The 16,094-nt window shown below is 44.6% G+C and overlaps 1 protein-coding gene across 2 annotated transcripts in view; it reads right to left on the reverse strand.

Annotated features, from left to right (window-relative positions):
- The window catches only part of CMTR1 (cap methyltransferase 1), a 43,306-nt gene extending 30,189 nt beyond the window's left edge, over positions 1-13,117 (reverse strand). Inside the window, exons 1-5 of one of the 2 annotated variants that reach the window (XM_077342180.1) lie at positions 12,917-13,117; positions 9,977-10,111; positions 4,853-5,007; positions 1,218-1,376; positions 723-815 (exon numbers count right to left, since the gene is read on the reverse strand). In XM_077342180.1, coding sequence (XP_077198295.1) covers positions 723-815; positions 1,218-1,376; positions 4,853-5,007; positions 9,977-10,106 — 537 coding nt within the window. In that variant the 5' untranslated portion in view covers positions 10,107-10,111; positions 12,917-13,117. Of the gene's footprint in view, positions 1-722; positions 816-1,217; positions 1,377-4,852; positions 5,008-9,976; positions 10,112-12,892 lie in introns of both variants that reach the window. The other variant, XM_077342189.1, reaches the window with a different exon arrangement.
- Between the last annotated feature and the right edge of the window lie 2,977 nt (positions 13,118-16,094).

Genomic DNA, 16,094 nt, shown 5'->3' on the forward strand with positions numbered 1-16,094 from the left:
ACCCCCCTCAAACACACAGGTTTGGCATGACCTGTCAAAGACTCGGCAGGCTGCACCAAGCAGCCCCCCGCCCCTCCCCCCCAAACGCAAAGGCCTGGCACTGGCTGCTGAAGCCTCGGTGGCCGTTTTAGCGGCCCACTAAGGCTTCAGCAGGCCACTCCAGGCTGCTCCCCCACCTGCCATCCCCCCAGGCAACAAAGGCCTGGCATGGCCTCAGACCAAGAGGAAAAGCAGGGGATAAATGTTTTTAGTTTTGAAAAGAACATGGTGATTTAACATGTCATTCAGTACATGGATCTCATTTTAATCAAGTTTACTCAAACATATTAACATTATTTTGAGCAAAGTTGACCTTATTTTGTAGTTCTACCTAAGGTAATGTATGCAAATTGTACTGGGATCTTCTGCAGCATGAGCAGAACTACAGTGCATAAACGTGAACTTTCCCAGAACACTTGCCTAGCCCCCTCCTCCAACTGTGACCCCTGCCTAAAGATCGCCAGACCTTCAGGGATATCATGAGGGATGAAGGGAGAACTGCTGTGAGAGGTGGGTGAAAGTTGCTCTCCTTCTCTCCTGCAAGATTGTGAGTAGAAAGGCAGCCAAGCCAAGGGTTGTCTGCAGAAATCCATACCTAGCACCTCAGGGATTCTATCCCCACTCTTTAGAGTTCAAGTGCTCTTGTCTTTACATTTCTTTCTCTGGTTTCATAGTCTAATTACCTTTCCTATTATCATCCAGTCTTTCATTTCCTCAGCATCTGGGATCTCAGTAGTGCATTCTGGGAACCAGTCCACTTGCTCATAAGCAGTCACCTGCAAATACATGACGAGAAGAATGTGAATCGAGGGCCATTCATTCCAACCAGATGGAATCATAGAATCATAGAGTTGGAAGGGGCCATACAGGCCATCTAGTCCAACCCCCTGCTCAATGCAGGATCAGCCCAAAGCATCCTAAAGCATCCAAGAAAATGGATATCCAATGATATATGGAAGCCTAGCCAAACAGTCTATGTCTTGGGGATTCAAAATAATGATATCAAAGAATGTTAGTGTGTATTTTAATTAAGTAACTTTTTGTTGTTGTTGTTGTTATAGCCAGCATCCTGGGAATTGGAAGTCAGCTGCCACATGGATTTCCCAGCCATTCACTCTGAAACTACATCACATGAGCAAGGAGCGGGAGAGGTCCATACCAGATCCCTCTATTCCTACCTTTGGATCTTCTTTCCAATTGATGGTCAACTTTCTATCGAAGCCTTTCAGAGTCAGCCCCAAACCTCTTCTTCCTTTCTGCTGCGAGGCCTCAACGATCTCTTGCCTCCCTTGGTTGTACTTTCCAAGACCGACACCTTCTCGAAATCCCATCTTAGCCTGTGGGGCAATGCACAAGAAACATTCTGATGACACCTGGCTGCAAATTCACACACTTTTGTCTATGCTTAGGCCGAGAGGAAATTACATAGCTTTGGACTAAGGATTACAAAGTACTGAGTGACTTAATGCAGCTCACAGGAGAATTTCTTTGCTCCCTGTCAAGCTCATTCCTCTTATCACAAAACCAGAACCATAGAAACTAAATCCTTTGCAGGTAATACTGCAACAGAGCAAACTGTGGTGAGCCAAGGAGTCATTAGTTACTCCCACCACCAGATGTTGGTGTATAAGGGCTTCTGACTGTTGGCATCAGAAGCTTGTAACAAGAGAGGATGTTCAGACACCCTCTTTTTTCTTCTCTCTCTCTCTTCTCTCTCACAGGGCAGTTTAGATGCATTGGCAAGGCAGGAAATAGAGGGAATTATGTCTGCCAGTAGTTTTTAGTACTTTTTAGTAAATGCATCCCATGGGATTCTTGGAAGTTTAACTGTGGTATTAAGTAACAGATCAAGAATGACAAACTTCTTTGCAAGACAGTTTGCCAATGACTCTCAATCACTGTGTGTAGTTACAGAAGAGTTGGGGATATATTCTATGGTACATTATCATGGTGGCCATGCAAACTGTAGGCACATCGGTAATTCCCTGGAGATCGCAGGGGTTCCTCAGCAAACAAACTGACATGAAAAGGGTTCTGGACAGCAGACATTTAGAAACCACCATGTTATACCCCATGTTAAGATCTAACATGCTGCATTTTGCACAAAACAAAAGAATTGTAACAGGGATCTTGTTATCACAGTCTGCCTTTGTGGAGCTGGAAAAAAAACCTCTATTCCTCAGCAGCAACTCAGAAGAATCAAAAACAGCTGAAGACTGAAGGGAAAGCCTAACTTGCATCATGTCTCTTTTCACACTTCACTGATCAAGAGTTGGGCCTCTTTTATTCCCATTCTCTGCAACAGCCTCCCTACAGATGCATGCAAGAGTTCTCCTCTACAAGGTTTTTAGGAAGTGGTATTTTATTAAGACCACAGTTTGGTATAAGAACTGAAAGTTCCTCATGTTTGTAACCTGCAATTTACAGTTGTGCTTTTATTGTGCATTGGGTTCTAATGTTCTTACTTATTTGTTGCATGTCACCCTAGGCAACACAGGAAAGATGGCTGATTATTTCAGCATTTAAGTATATCAACGATTTTCCTTGGCAGCATTCATGTTGAACCCTAAGAGAGGGCCGCGGAGAGAAATTAGAATAGAGGAATAACAGATTCGTCAACCAGGATTGTGCTTTGTGTTTCAAAGAACAAAAAGCTACTTCAATATACTGCAAAGGTGCCCTAGCTGACTAATAGAACAAATTAATCAATACAGTGGGAAGAACACAACTGACTCAGTAACTCAACTGTTGGTGGTTGCTACCCTGGGTCCTCAGCTAATCAACCCAAATGCATGCAAACACAAAAGCAGTTTGGAGGGACTTGCCTGTCTCCTAGCAATTGCCCAGGCCTCTTTAGGAAACCCTACCTCACGTGTTCAGAACTGTGCTGGAAGTGCAACAGAAGCAAGTTAAAAAGAAAAAAAATAGTGCTAGAAGTTACTCTTACATATAAGTTCTTCACTCAGAGGAACTACATTAGAGACAACTGGAATATTCATCCAAATACAAGTACTTGTGTTAGCCATAAGAACAGGTTGCCCCCCCCTCCTTTTTTTCTTACAAGGATCCTGCATCACTGTGATATGCGGAAATTCAATGAGTGATTATTGAGCATTTCATCTTTTCCTGCCTGCTACCCAGGTATTAACAATGAAAAGATTGTAACCCAAGATGAAAACCTAGCAGGGTCAGGAGGGGGAGGGGGGGCAGAAGCGTTGCAATCACGTTCTCAACGGCCTCCACTATCTTTGCACCTTCCCAGCTTGCATTTTGTACAACTGATGTAATCTGCATATAACACAGCTGTAAAATGAGTCTTTTAAATCACAGGAAGCTTGGGACATGTTATAATAAATGCAAGATTTATTTTTGTAATATTTTGTAATAGTCAACTCAGAGGTTCTGACAAAATAAAGCCTGTATCATGCTTCACTGAAATTTCCCACACTCTCTTGCAACAAAATATTCTGTATTTCTAAAAGGTCACTTCATTCATATGTTTATTTGTTTTACAATACTCACATGGTACCAAACAGCAATATGACTTCAACACCCGAAACTAGGAGTTCATTTATATTTAAATGTATTTCAAAGAGCCATTGAACAAGGTACTCATTTGAAATTTTGATAGCCTAAATCATGTAAGAGGCATTCAAGAGAATAAGAAGGACACAGAATGAGAACATAAACAGCTGTATGGGATCCTCCACTTTGCTTCAAAGGAAAGCAAGTCCCTATTTGGGTAACAGAACTATAATGCAGATTTGTTTAGCCCAAGATCCCTATACTCCTACTTGTAATACCAACGTCAAAGCTGGGAAGGAGACAGGAAATCCTCTCTCTAAAACAGTTAGCATACTGAGGGACCCATTTTCTGTGATGGCAATAAAAAACACAATAGTCAAGGCTGAAACGCCAAACGCCCAGAGAACCCAGGAGCACTAGAACTGTGGGTGCCTATGGAGGTGATACCGGCACCTAGCTTTTCCACCTGTAGCATCCCTATTAGGTGTAGCCAGCTTGGTGTTGTGGTTAGGAGTGCAGAATTCTAATCTGGCCAGCCGGGTTTGATTCTGCGCTCCCCCACATGCAGCCAGCTGAGTGACCTTGGGCTCACCACAACCCTGATAAAGCTGTTCTGACCGAGCAGGAATATCAGGGCTCTCTCAGCCTCACCCACCTCACAGGGTGTCTGTTGTGGGAAGAGGAAAGGGAAGGTGAATGTAAACCTCTTTGAGACTCCTTCTGGAAGAGAAAAGCGGCATAAAAGAACCAACTCTTCTTCTTCTACCTCACAGGGTGTCTGTTGGAGGGAGAGGAAAGCGAAGGCAATTGTAAGAAAAGCAGCATATAAGAACCAGCTCCTCCTCCGTCCTCCTCCTTCTTCCTGTTCCTTCATACCCGACACTTGTGAATGACTAGGGAAAAGTAAGGTGACGTTTGATGGGGCAGCATGTGTGACAAGGGAGAGACTGGTGCCCACAAGTAGTACTGGGTGGTATGCACAGTGAATACTTTTTATCTTCTGGCCACTGAATGTCTATCCAAAACAATTAACCACTATTTTGTCTTTTAAAGCTTTCTTTCCATAGCTGCCAAAGACAGAATCCAGCTCTTAAAAACAAAGCTAGAATTCAACCACATTCTCTAGTTTGCAACATGATCGTGATCATGCAGTTCCCGCATTTTTTTTTTTTTGGGGGGGGGGGACACTGAAACAGTCTTGGGGATACTAGCAGGTACAGTCAAGGGAATCAGACACCACAGACAGCACCGAATGCTGGGCTGGGCTTCTGCAGAAACTTTGACCTACCATGATCTTCTGGGAGACGTTGCTATACATCGCGAAGCGGGAGCTTGTGCCCTCCACGAGAGATTCTGCTCCAAAGTCATTGCCAAAAGAGCCAATGCCGGGTCGCCTCTCATTGCTCTCGCTGTCTGACTCACTGCTGCTTGTGGTGGAAGACTCTGATCATGGACAGGGAGAAGAACGAGGATTTCTCAGTCAGTGTGCCGCAATAATAGCCTCACAGCTCAATAGATGGCTGGAAATTAATTTTAATTTATTTTTTGTATTTGCATGCCATCCTTCCCTGCGAGCACAAGGCAGCTCACACAAGTTAAAAATACAATATAATAAAATGTCAAATCCTTCAATTTAAAATAAAAGTTATCACTATTTAAAGCAATAAACAATTCCAGTATGCTTAATCTGTCTCCTGTTCCAGGGAATGGAGAAAGGAGGCCATAAGTGTGATCTTAGTGCAATTTGCTTGGATGGGTTTGGTGTAGTAGTTAGGAGTGCGGATTTCTAATCTGACATGCTGAGTTTGATTCTGCGCTCTCCCACTCGCAACCAGCTGGGTGACCTTGGGCTCACCACGGCACTGATAAAGCTGTTCTGACCGAGCAATAATATCAGGGCTCTCTCAGCCTCACCCACCCCACAGGGTGTCCTTTGTGAGGAGGGGAAATAGAAGACTGTAAGCCGCTTTGAGACTCCTTCGGGTAGAGAAAAAGCGGCATATCCGAACCAACTCATCCTCTTCTTCTTGGTCAGGGAGGCCAGCAGTATTTTGATGTTATCTTTAGGCCTTAACCACAGGCCTAGCAGAACAGGTCTGTTTCACAAGCCCTCCAGAACAACTTACTTACATCATTCAAATTCACAAGAAGGTCATTGGGTGACCAGGAGAAAATGTCTGGCAGACATGAATGTTATCAGTGAACAAAATGGTGCCCCTCACAAGCATTCCATTCCATATTAGCCATGACCAACGGCATCCACTATAAAAGCTTTTATGATGAGGCCAGTTCAATATTAATCTTCTACACATCTGATAACCCATATGATAGATTTGGTTGCAATGAAAGTCACCACAGGTACCATTCAAAATGTAATAGCTCCACAACCAATTTACCAAAACCCACAAATTAACAATAAGGATAGAAGCAAGTTGAAGGCCAAGTCTCTTTCCTCTTTAACCCTCCTCAAAATGACATGAATTGTATCCTTTTTAAAAAAGTATTAAACACCAGAATAACAATTTCAAGTGCTCATATCTGTTTTCCACCTGGTTTTACAGTTTTCTACTTCATTATTTCAAACGTGTATAACCTCTCCCTTTTTTTACCCTGTTTAGATCCCAGCTCAGTTTAAGTTCCAACAACGCTGCAGTTTGAAAGTCACAGAACTCTTCAAATTCCTGCAGGACTGTCAGAGAAAAAGCTAGAGAACAGCTGAAAAAATCATTTTAAAAAGTGTTAAGGTTTAAAAAAAATATTTTTCCAGCTCTGATAGAGTCAAATGCACACCCCTAGTCTGTCTGTCTGTATGTCTGTCTCTCTCTCTCTCTCTCTCTCTCTCTAGTAATGGGTATACTCAGTTTGCTCATCAAACACAAAGGCACTTCTAAAACTAAATTCTATAAATATGCAAACAGAGTACAGTTTAAATGCTAAATTATAAATTGTACATTTTATGTTGTTAAAACAATAAGTTTATACTTGATAAATAGATATTGTATATGTTACATTTCCCACCTCTACTAATTCCACCCCCACCCCACCCCACCCCACCCCACCCCACCCCCACAGCTTCAACATTTCTGGAAATCTTACATCTCTTACACAGAATTCATGAGTTCTCTTCAATAGAAATTAGCAGCAGAGAATTTCAGTGCCACCAGCTGATCTCTGACCCCATTTTATGTTCCATGAAAGCTGGTTGAAGACCCAAGGTGACAATGTTCAGATATAAATTGGCATCAATGTAAACAGCACACAAAGCATAGCTGTGTAAACATAACCTCAGTAATACAAAGAACAAATGGAATGAGTTCAAACCTCCTCGGTCTACAAGGGATGAGTTCTTCCCACAGCACTTGCCCTTGGCAAGACCTGTGTAAAGACTTGCTCAGATGATACAACAGGTCTTTAATCCCTCCAAGAAATAAGACTTTATTCCTGGTCTTTTTAAAGCAACATAATATTCTGTTCCCTGATATAAAAGGGCTACTGCACCAAAAGATGAATAGGCTGAACCTGAGCTGGTGAAGAATTCTTCATTAAGGAAAAACTGTGATCCTTCTCATCCAATCATAAATTGCAAGATCTGCATAGTTGCATAACCTACAGAATGTATATATAAACTGCATACCTCTCTGAATTTTTCAGCTGACTCCTAGAGTCAAAGAAAAATTGGCAAAGCCTAGTCTAGATATAACCACAAAAGCCTGAGAAACTCATGTTTTCAACATCAAGGATAATCTGCTCCACAATATAATGAGAATCAAATGTTTGTTTTGAAGTACCTTGAAGAAGGCAGGACAGAATACCATGATAGCATAGCAGTCCAGCCTGGGGGCAATAACCGACAGGACTCTACAAATTAACTACTTAGTGTTTAGGAGACAGGTCAAAATCAGCCTACCAAAATCATCTACAAGGGAGCCAGTTTGGTGTAGTAGTTAGGAGTGTGGACTTCTAATCTGGCATGCTGGGTTTGATTCTGCGCTCCCCCATATAAAGCCAGCTGGGTGACCTTGGGTTCACCACAGCACTGATAAAGCTGTTCTGACCAAGCAGTGATATCAGGGCTCTCTCAGCCTCAACCACCTCATAGGGTGTCTGTTGTGTAAACCGCTTTGAGACTCCTTTGGGTAGAGAAAAGCAGCATATAACAACCAACTCTTCTTCTACATGCCTGGCTTAACTTACAGTGAGCATTGGTGACCACTTGGTAAAGTTGTGACCTGAACATTCAGAGAAGATATCATAATGTTTTCTTGGGACTTTCCCTTTTCCATTCAATTGAGTATCCCACTGTTTTAGTTGAGTTGTGTGAGGTGGCCCTCCAGAACTACACAGCCACACAAAATGCCAAGAATAGCACCCACCCACATGTTGATTGATTCAGCGGTAGGTCTGTACCAAGTCCAGCACAACCAGAAATGAACATTGCCAGAATTGAAGGAAAGCTGGTATCCTGGCACTGGGTTCAGGCACGCCACTTTCCAAAGTTGCTTGGAAAGGGCGAAGGACAGGGAACAGAGCTTGTGAGAGAAAGCTGGAGGCTCAGTCTGATATGTACAGCCCATTTCTCCGAGCTCACAAGAGGCAAGATGCCTGACAGGGCAAGGTGCCCTAGAAGGAAGCATCCCAATTAGGAACAATTCTGCCTGTGATCACTCCAGGGTGGAGCAGACATTTTGCCCAGGGTAACCTACTTTGAACAGAGAAGATAACGCTAGCTAATTAAGAAGTAGATTGTTACCTTAATGAAAGTGTGGGTGAAATAACCAGAGAACATTCTCTCCTGGAGAACTGACCCTCTTGAGTCTTCCTCAGTCTAAAATCATGTTGGCTGGGAATATATCCACACAATATATCCGCAAACACAAGGGGCCATTCCGCACAACTTTAATATAGCACTAGTCTTGCATTTTGTTTTCGCCACTAAAACTACGTTCCGCATGACGCCGTGAGCAATCTGCAACACTCCTGCAACACTAGCGCCAAAATCGCTTTGTTGTAGCAATTTCCAGGGAATCAGGAAAAGTGGAGTCACTTTTTCACAGTCAATGGATTCACTGCAAAATGCAGCAACTAGGGTCCTCACAGGAACATCTTGGAGGATCCATATCCAGCCTATGCTGAGGCAGCTGCATTGGTTACCAGTTGTAATCCGGATCAAGTTCAAAGTCTTGGTTCTGACCTTTAAGGCCCTTCACGGCCTGGGACCCACATATCTGGGAGACCGCCTTTCACCTTATGCCCCCCCCACAGGGCTTTACACTCTGCAGGTTCCAACTTGTTGGTGATTCATGGCCCCCAGGGAACCCCACCTGGCCTCAACCAAGGGAACCCCACCTGACCTCAACCCTTTCAGTCCTGGCCCCAGCCTGGTGGAATGAGCTCCCAGAAGAGCATTCTGCAGGGCCTGTAAAATGAAGCTCTTCTGCCAGGTTTATGATTGAGGCCATGGCATGGAAGATCATGGGTCCCTCCAGGAGACCCCAGGTGAGTCCACATTAGACCAGATCATCACCGAAATGAAACATCGCCATTCGTTGATCTCCCCCCCCCCCATGATGCACCGGGAGGGAATTAGTTGTGTGGTGGGAAGGTAGGGGATTTTATTGCCACCAGGATTTGTTATGTTTTAATGGGTTATATAATAGTTTTATGTGGGGTTTTATTCTGTAACCCACCGTGAGGCAGTTTGCCAATAGCAGTGGGTAACAAATCCAATAATAACTAATACCCAAGTCCTATACATATTTGCTTGGAAATGAACTACTCCAGCTTGGATCAGCAGGAGTGTATATGTAGGCTTTTCTGACTAGGGAGCATGACTATGTTCCCGCAACCTTGTGTTGCAGCCAAGATGATTCTGGAAATGCAGCTCTTGGATAAGCAAGAAAGAAAAATCTGGTTAATCCACCCGTGTTCAGTGGTACTTACTCCCAAGTAAAGATGCATAGGAGTTTATACAATCTTAATTTTTTGTCCTATATTTTATGGTGGTCACCATTAAAGCTAGAAAACATCAGTGATCTAGCAAGAGGATTGCTGTACTCCATCTACATCTGCTGGCTTAGTTCTCGCTAAATGGGTGGCACCACTTATGCAGGTGGAAACTCACATCACTGAATGCTCCTCTGTACCAAAAAGCTCCCTTCCAACACATGGCAGGCAAAAGAATTCTAGTTTAGCCTTCTTACTGGTATACCAATTTTCTAGGTATAGAAATGGCAAATGGAGCTAACTGAAATCTGCACTAACCAAACAGTGGAAACAGAGTCAAAGACAGCAACCAAAAACATTTTTAAAGGAACCCTCTTATCTCCTTTTTGGAAGTACACAGTTCCAGATATCTGTCACAAAGAGTCCCAATGAGACTTCTTCTGAATATCAGTACCATTTCTAACCTTACCTTGAGCTGCATGATTATTAAGCTGAGTTTCATCATCTGATGTGGAGCTGAGAGTCAGACCAAGCTCCTCTACCCTTTTCTTCTGCCTCTTCTGTGGGCTGCAGTAGTCAGGTTCTTGTCTTCGCTTCATTTTCACTGCAAGCAGGGAAATAAGAAGTAATTAGTTTCCAACTCATATGTATCACTTTAAGCCTTACAATTTAAAGCAATGCACTCAGGCCACAATCCTATGCATATTTACAAGGGAACAAGACTCAATGAGATCAGTAGGACTGGCTTCTATTGTACACAGAAGTCTGGATTGGGCTGTGAGAGTGCTTAGGATCACAGAAAAGTAAAAAGGAGGAGGGACTTATGAACCATAAACACAAAACCAGTTTAGAAGGCACCTTTGTTGTTGAAAAACCTGCAAAGGAAGAATGAATGTCTGATTGGTTCTTATTATATAAATCAAACCTGATTATACAAAGAAAACTGGCTATATTTCCTATTTGTTGTTATGTGCGAAGTCGTGTCCGACCCATCGCGACCCCATGGACAATGATCCTCCAGGCCTTCCTGTCCTCTACCATTCCCCGGAGTCCATTTAAGTTTGCACCTACTGCTTCAGTGTCTCCATCCAGCCACCTCATTCTCTGTCGTCCCCTTCTTCTTTTGCCCTCGATCGCTCCCAGCATTAGGCTCTTCTCCAGGGAGTCCTTCCTTCTCATGAGGTGGCCAAAGTATTTGAGTTTCATCTTCAGGATCTGGCCTTCTAAAGAGCAGTCAGGGTTGATCTCCTCTAGGACTGACCGGTTTGTTCGCCTTGCAGTCCAAGGGACTCGCAAGAGTCTTCTCCTATATTTCCTATATAATTGGATAATACAACCTCTAACCATCACTTTGGCATGGGTGCAGTTAGAGGCTATGGTTAAAAAAATCAAAACTACTCAAAGGCTGTGTAATATATAACACTTCTAGAGAATTAGGAAAATATAACAGTTCCTATGCTGCATGGGTGTCCTCAGAATGAGGTAAGAAAGCTCTTATTAGTGCTTATTAGTGCTTTCACAATGCACCTCTGCAATCATTTACAAGTTGACCTAACCGTTTCACACAGTAAAATCCAGTTGCAAAATGCACTGAAAGTAGATTGAATGTGCATTATTTAGGGGGTTTGAAAGCAAACTAATTTCTTCCCCAAATATATCATTGAAAAAACAGAGACAATCATCTTAAAATTGCATCCAATTTTGCAGTTGCATCCAATACTAAAAAGTTTTTTGTGTAGAGCATTAGGAGGTGGGGTGTCCATACATTCAGAGTTGTCTTCCATTCAAATAACCACAGGTATGTGCTTATTGACGAAAGTTAATCCAAATGTGTTTATTTGCAGCAGTAGTAAAACCAAGAACATTAAGATAAATGTTTATGTATTTGTTTTAAATATTTCTATGCACCCCTTTCTGCTATACATCTCAAGACTCAAAACAGGAATATCCGTCTCCAGGTTAAAAAAGCATGCATTCCAGTGCCAACTAATGCTAAGGAGACCAACCAACTCAAGACTGGAATATTCCAAGGCAACTTTTTCTGTGGTACTCTTTTAGCTAATAAAGTCAGTGCAATTTCCCCTCAAAGGTGGCATTGAGCCCAAGGCTTTATTCGCTCAAGAAGTTCTATTCAATTATATAAAGACCAATGCAATTTATACATAAACTTGCAAGGTCTCAAACTTTATTCTGAACATATCCCAGTGAAATGTTTAACCTCCCAAAAGGAAAGAAAGCTACTGTAATAAAGAGAACAATCTAAGCATATCTACTTGGAAGTCAGTTCCATGTGATTCAATGGTGCTTACTCCCAGTAAAGTGTCCCTAGAATTGCAGCCTTCCTCAGTTTCTTTCAGTGGATTGGTGTAAATAGAGTCATTGCTGGAGAATAGAACAATCACTTCACAAAAGACAGGTCCATAACTGCTTTCAGGTTTATCACAGCAGGAAGGATTACTGCTAAAAGCTACACAATCAACTGGATTAACTTGACAGGAAAAGATATATGGAGGGGGGGGGGGGCTAGAAACATAAAACAACCAATGGGAAATACCAGATAGAGCAACAAGGTGATACAGAGAATTTCTTCGGCACATCTATATATGCTGAAAAAGCAAACATGGTTGGCAGGTAACAAGAGTGCACCTCAGAAGACAAAGAAGAGCATGCCTGGGGAGTGATAGCGTGACTCTAGCAGGTATGCTCAGGCTTAAGCATCAGGGAGTTCAGCAGAACTTGTTGCCTGCTTAGAACTCAGACCCTGGAAGCTTACCCTGGAAGTTTAAGCAGAGCTCACATGAAGCAACTGTATATGGAGTCATATCATCTGTCAAGTGAGCATTTCTGCACAAGATGGATAATGTACTTGAGAAGTGGCCTATCCTGTCTCAGAGACCGTTTATGCACTGGAGGTTTAATGCCAGGTTGCAGGCTGGAGTTTTAGTCGTGGCAGATTGCCCCACCTCTTCCTGCACCCACATGGGGAAGCATTTGGCCCAGTGTGCCTCATCCACCCCCTATTTGTGCTCCTGCACAAGAGCTGGGGCAGTGAAGTTCTCAGTGCATAAACGGTCAGAGGGAAATCCAGCAGCAAAAGCGCACTATCCCATGTGTGCAGAATGGCCAGGCCACAGACCTCCAGGCCCCCAGAACTCTTTCACTGGGGACGTGGAGCACTGAGGCGCAGTCGTGCTGCAAGCAAAGCAGCCATGCCCTTAGAACAAAGCAGGAGGGCCGAAGGCCACCAGCGGGGCAGGGAGGCGGAAAGGCAAGGCGCCTGGGGGGAAGGGGGGTGAGGAAGGCGGGCGTGGAGCAGCATGCTTGTGCGGGGCGCAGACAGGGGCCGAGGCGAGGGAACCCCCCTCCCCCGTGGCCGCTCTCCCACCTCCGCGGGCCCGGCTGCACTCACGAGGCCAGGGGAGAGGGGGCTGTGCCTCGGAAGGGCTTCGCGGCGGCCAGAAGCGGGTCCGGACCGGAGAGCCGAAGGCTGCCCGAGCCCTCCCGACTCCGCTCCGCCACACGCCACTTTCGTTTCCCGGCAGCTCCACTGCGGGGCGGAGCCCGGCCTGCCCGCGCGCCCGGCGCGCTCCGGTGACGCCGAAAGGGGCGGGGAGCGCGTGCGGCGGAGGCGGGAGGCTCCGGGCCAAGTCGCCTGTCCGTCTCCCGGCTCAGCTGGCAGAGCGGAGAAAGGGCGCGTCGGCGTCGCTGCGAGGCCGCTCAGGCGCTCTTCCTGTGCCCGCCCTCCCGCTCAGCCCCCAGGGAGTGGCAATGAAGGGGACACCATATGGGCAGAGGGCGAGCAATGCATTACTGCACGGCGTCATGCCGAGGCTGAGCAGACGATGCAGGAATAACAACCTAAGTCTAGGAGGCTATAATTTTTTGGTTCCTCTATGGGTGAGAAACGTAGCGAAGGAAACACGTGTGCCAAGACAGGAGACTCATGCACAGATGCCTTCCCCATTGTGGGACGCTCAGAGGACTTAGCGCTGCGCTCCATCCACTCCCCCTCCCCCTCCAGCATCCTCTTCCCTGAAGCGGGAGGAGCGCCTCTGTAGAGGTATGTCGAGGTTTCCGTTTGAACAGACTGATGCCTGGCCAATCGGAGGCTTTAGGGTCTCCAATTTAATTTCTCCCAAGGGAGGACCCAAAGTAACTTAAATTGCTCTCTCCCTTCCATTTTATCCTCACTGTAGTCACTGGTTCCTGGTCACCGAGGCAAACTTTCCAGCAGAGTTGTAATTTGCACCCAAGACTCGCAGATCCTAGTTCAATGCTAACCCATCACAACATGCTCTTTTCATATCGTAATTCCAAGGTAACCTGAATACAGAAGACTTAAGAGCAGACAAGAAGGTATATGTCTACTCAGAGGAAAGTTCCACTAAGCTCAGTGGAGTAAGCCTTTTAGGATTGCAACGTTAAATAGAATGGGATTTAATTCCTCATACACTGGTTCAGCCTTCTTCCTTCAGTACACCATTTTCCCAAGCAAACTAAATTATCCAGTGTTAAGGCAGCTCATGTGCCAAAGCACATATATCCTCTAATGTTCCATTTTGCCACTGCTGCAAAAGTTTTTTGTTTTTAAAAATAAGGTTTGACAGATTCTCTCATTTGCAAGAGTCTTCTGGTTTGACAAATTAGGTGTCATGAAGTTTGGAACAACTTCAGAAAATAATTATTCTATATACCCCTGGAAACACATTAATTCCTTGCTTGTACTGTGTACCTTGTGTAGCTAATTTATCTTTGTTTAGCATTAGGGAATCTCTGGATTCTTGAAAGTGCAAGATTTCAGTTGCTTTGTTGCTTTCAACAATCATTGTTCAGATGGTGGAATTTTATTCACCACAACACTGTTACCAGCAGTTCTTTCTTTCCAACTTGAGTATAGTTCCTTTAGTTGCACCAAGGAAGCTATAAATTAAAACATTTGTTATGCTTTAAGATAAACGATTTAACTCCTGGAAAGCATAGAGAAGTTCACAGAAGACAAGGCTTTTGAGACTACTCAATCAATCTTTATTACCCAAGCTTATTTGAGACTACTGAGAAATCTTATTCCTTAACTAGGGGCAAAGCCCGTTGTCTCCAAGAAAACAACGGGCGCTAGAGCTTAGCAGTGGGAAGAAGAAGGGGAGGAGTTGTCCAGTCTGTAAGGGCATGGGGTTGTCATGTGTGTTGTGTGGGAGGTTGTAGTGGCATGGTGACAAATGAGGCCATGGGTGTGGAGATATGGGTGTCAAGAACCTGTGGTGTGGAATGTTCATTGAGTGTGGGAAGGAACTGACCTTTGGGAATTGTGGCATAGTGGTTACAGATGAGCTTTCCAGAGCCATGTCCTCAGATATGTGAAGGGAAAATCAGACTGGAGACTCTTCTTAGGGGAAGATTACATGGCAACCAATTCCCCCCAGTTCTGCGTCATTTCCCTTCTTGTGTGAATTAGGCCACATTCACCGAAATGCCCCTCTGCTCTAATACACATAGGGTAGTCACAGTACACAGGTGTCCACCCTGTTCCTTCTGTCTCCCAAATTTTCACTGTTGGTAAAATGTTATGTGCCCACATGCTTCTTTCATGGTTGCCCCTTAGAAGAACGGATTTTTGTACCCTATTGCTTACTACCCAAAGGAGTCTCAAAGAGGTTTACAAACACCTTTTCCATTTGTCTCTCCACAATAGTCAACCTGTGAGGTATGTAGGGTTGTGAGAGATCTGAGAGAACTGGGAATGGGCCGCAGTGACCCAGCAGGCCTCAGGTGTCTCAAAGCATTTTCCAATCGTCTTCCCCTTCTCTCCCCATAGCAGACTCCCCATGAGGGAGGTGGGGTAGCGACCCTCACAGGGAAGCTGGCAACCCTAAGAGGAAGACTGTCTGTGCACAGCAGTCTTGATCTTAGTAAGGTTTTTAATACTGTTTTTTTATTTGCCAGGCCAAGGTTGTTTGCCAGTTACTATTTCAGTTACGATGTGTCTCCAGACATTTACTTGTTCTCTATTTAGTTTCAGGCTGTAAATATTTATTTAGATCTTCCTGCACTTTCCAGACTCACAGGACTGATGCTGGTCTGCCTGTCTGCGCCCCAGAATACAAACAGTTGCTGGTAAGGGATGGCCATAACCCATAGGCCAGGAGGAACACTCCTGCACCACTCCCTACCAACTGCAGGCAAAAATGGCTCATTTGAAGGCTGGACTCTGAGGCATTGTACGATTTTGAAGTCCCATCTCCAAACCTCCAGGAATATTTCCAACCCAGGGGTAGCCAACCTCCAGGTGGGGCCTGGAGAGCTCCTGAAATTACAGCTCAGCTGCAGAGTATAAAGATCAGCTCCCCAGGCAGAAAGGGCTACTTTGGACAGGGCTGTGGTAGAGAAGAAACATTTAAGGCTTCCCACACAGGTCGTTGTTGAATTGAAAGACTTGACGCCTACTGCACAGGGTTGTTGTGCAGATGAAACAGGAGACAAAAGAGCCAGCTTCCTCTGCAGAATAACGCTGTGCAGTGGCCTCAAATCTGCAGAGAGTTGCAAAGAAGAAAGACACATGGCTTGGCTGTGTCTAACCCCCGGCCAGAGCA

Source organism: Paroedura picta, chromosome 1 (genome assembly GCF_049243985.1).
Source record: "Paroedura picta isolate Pp20150507F chromosome 1, Ppicta_v3.0, whole genome shotgun sequence".
Taxonomy (NCBI): Eukaryota; Metazoa; Chordata; class Lepidosauria; order Squamata; family Gekkonidae; genus Paroedura; species Paroedura picta.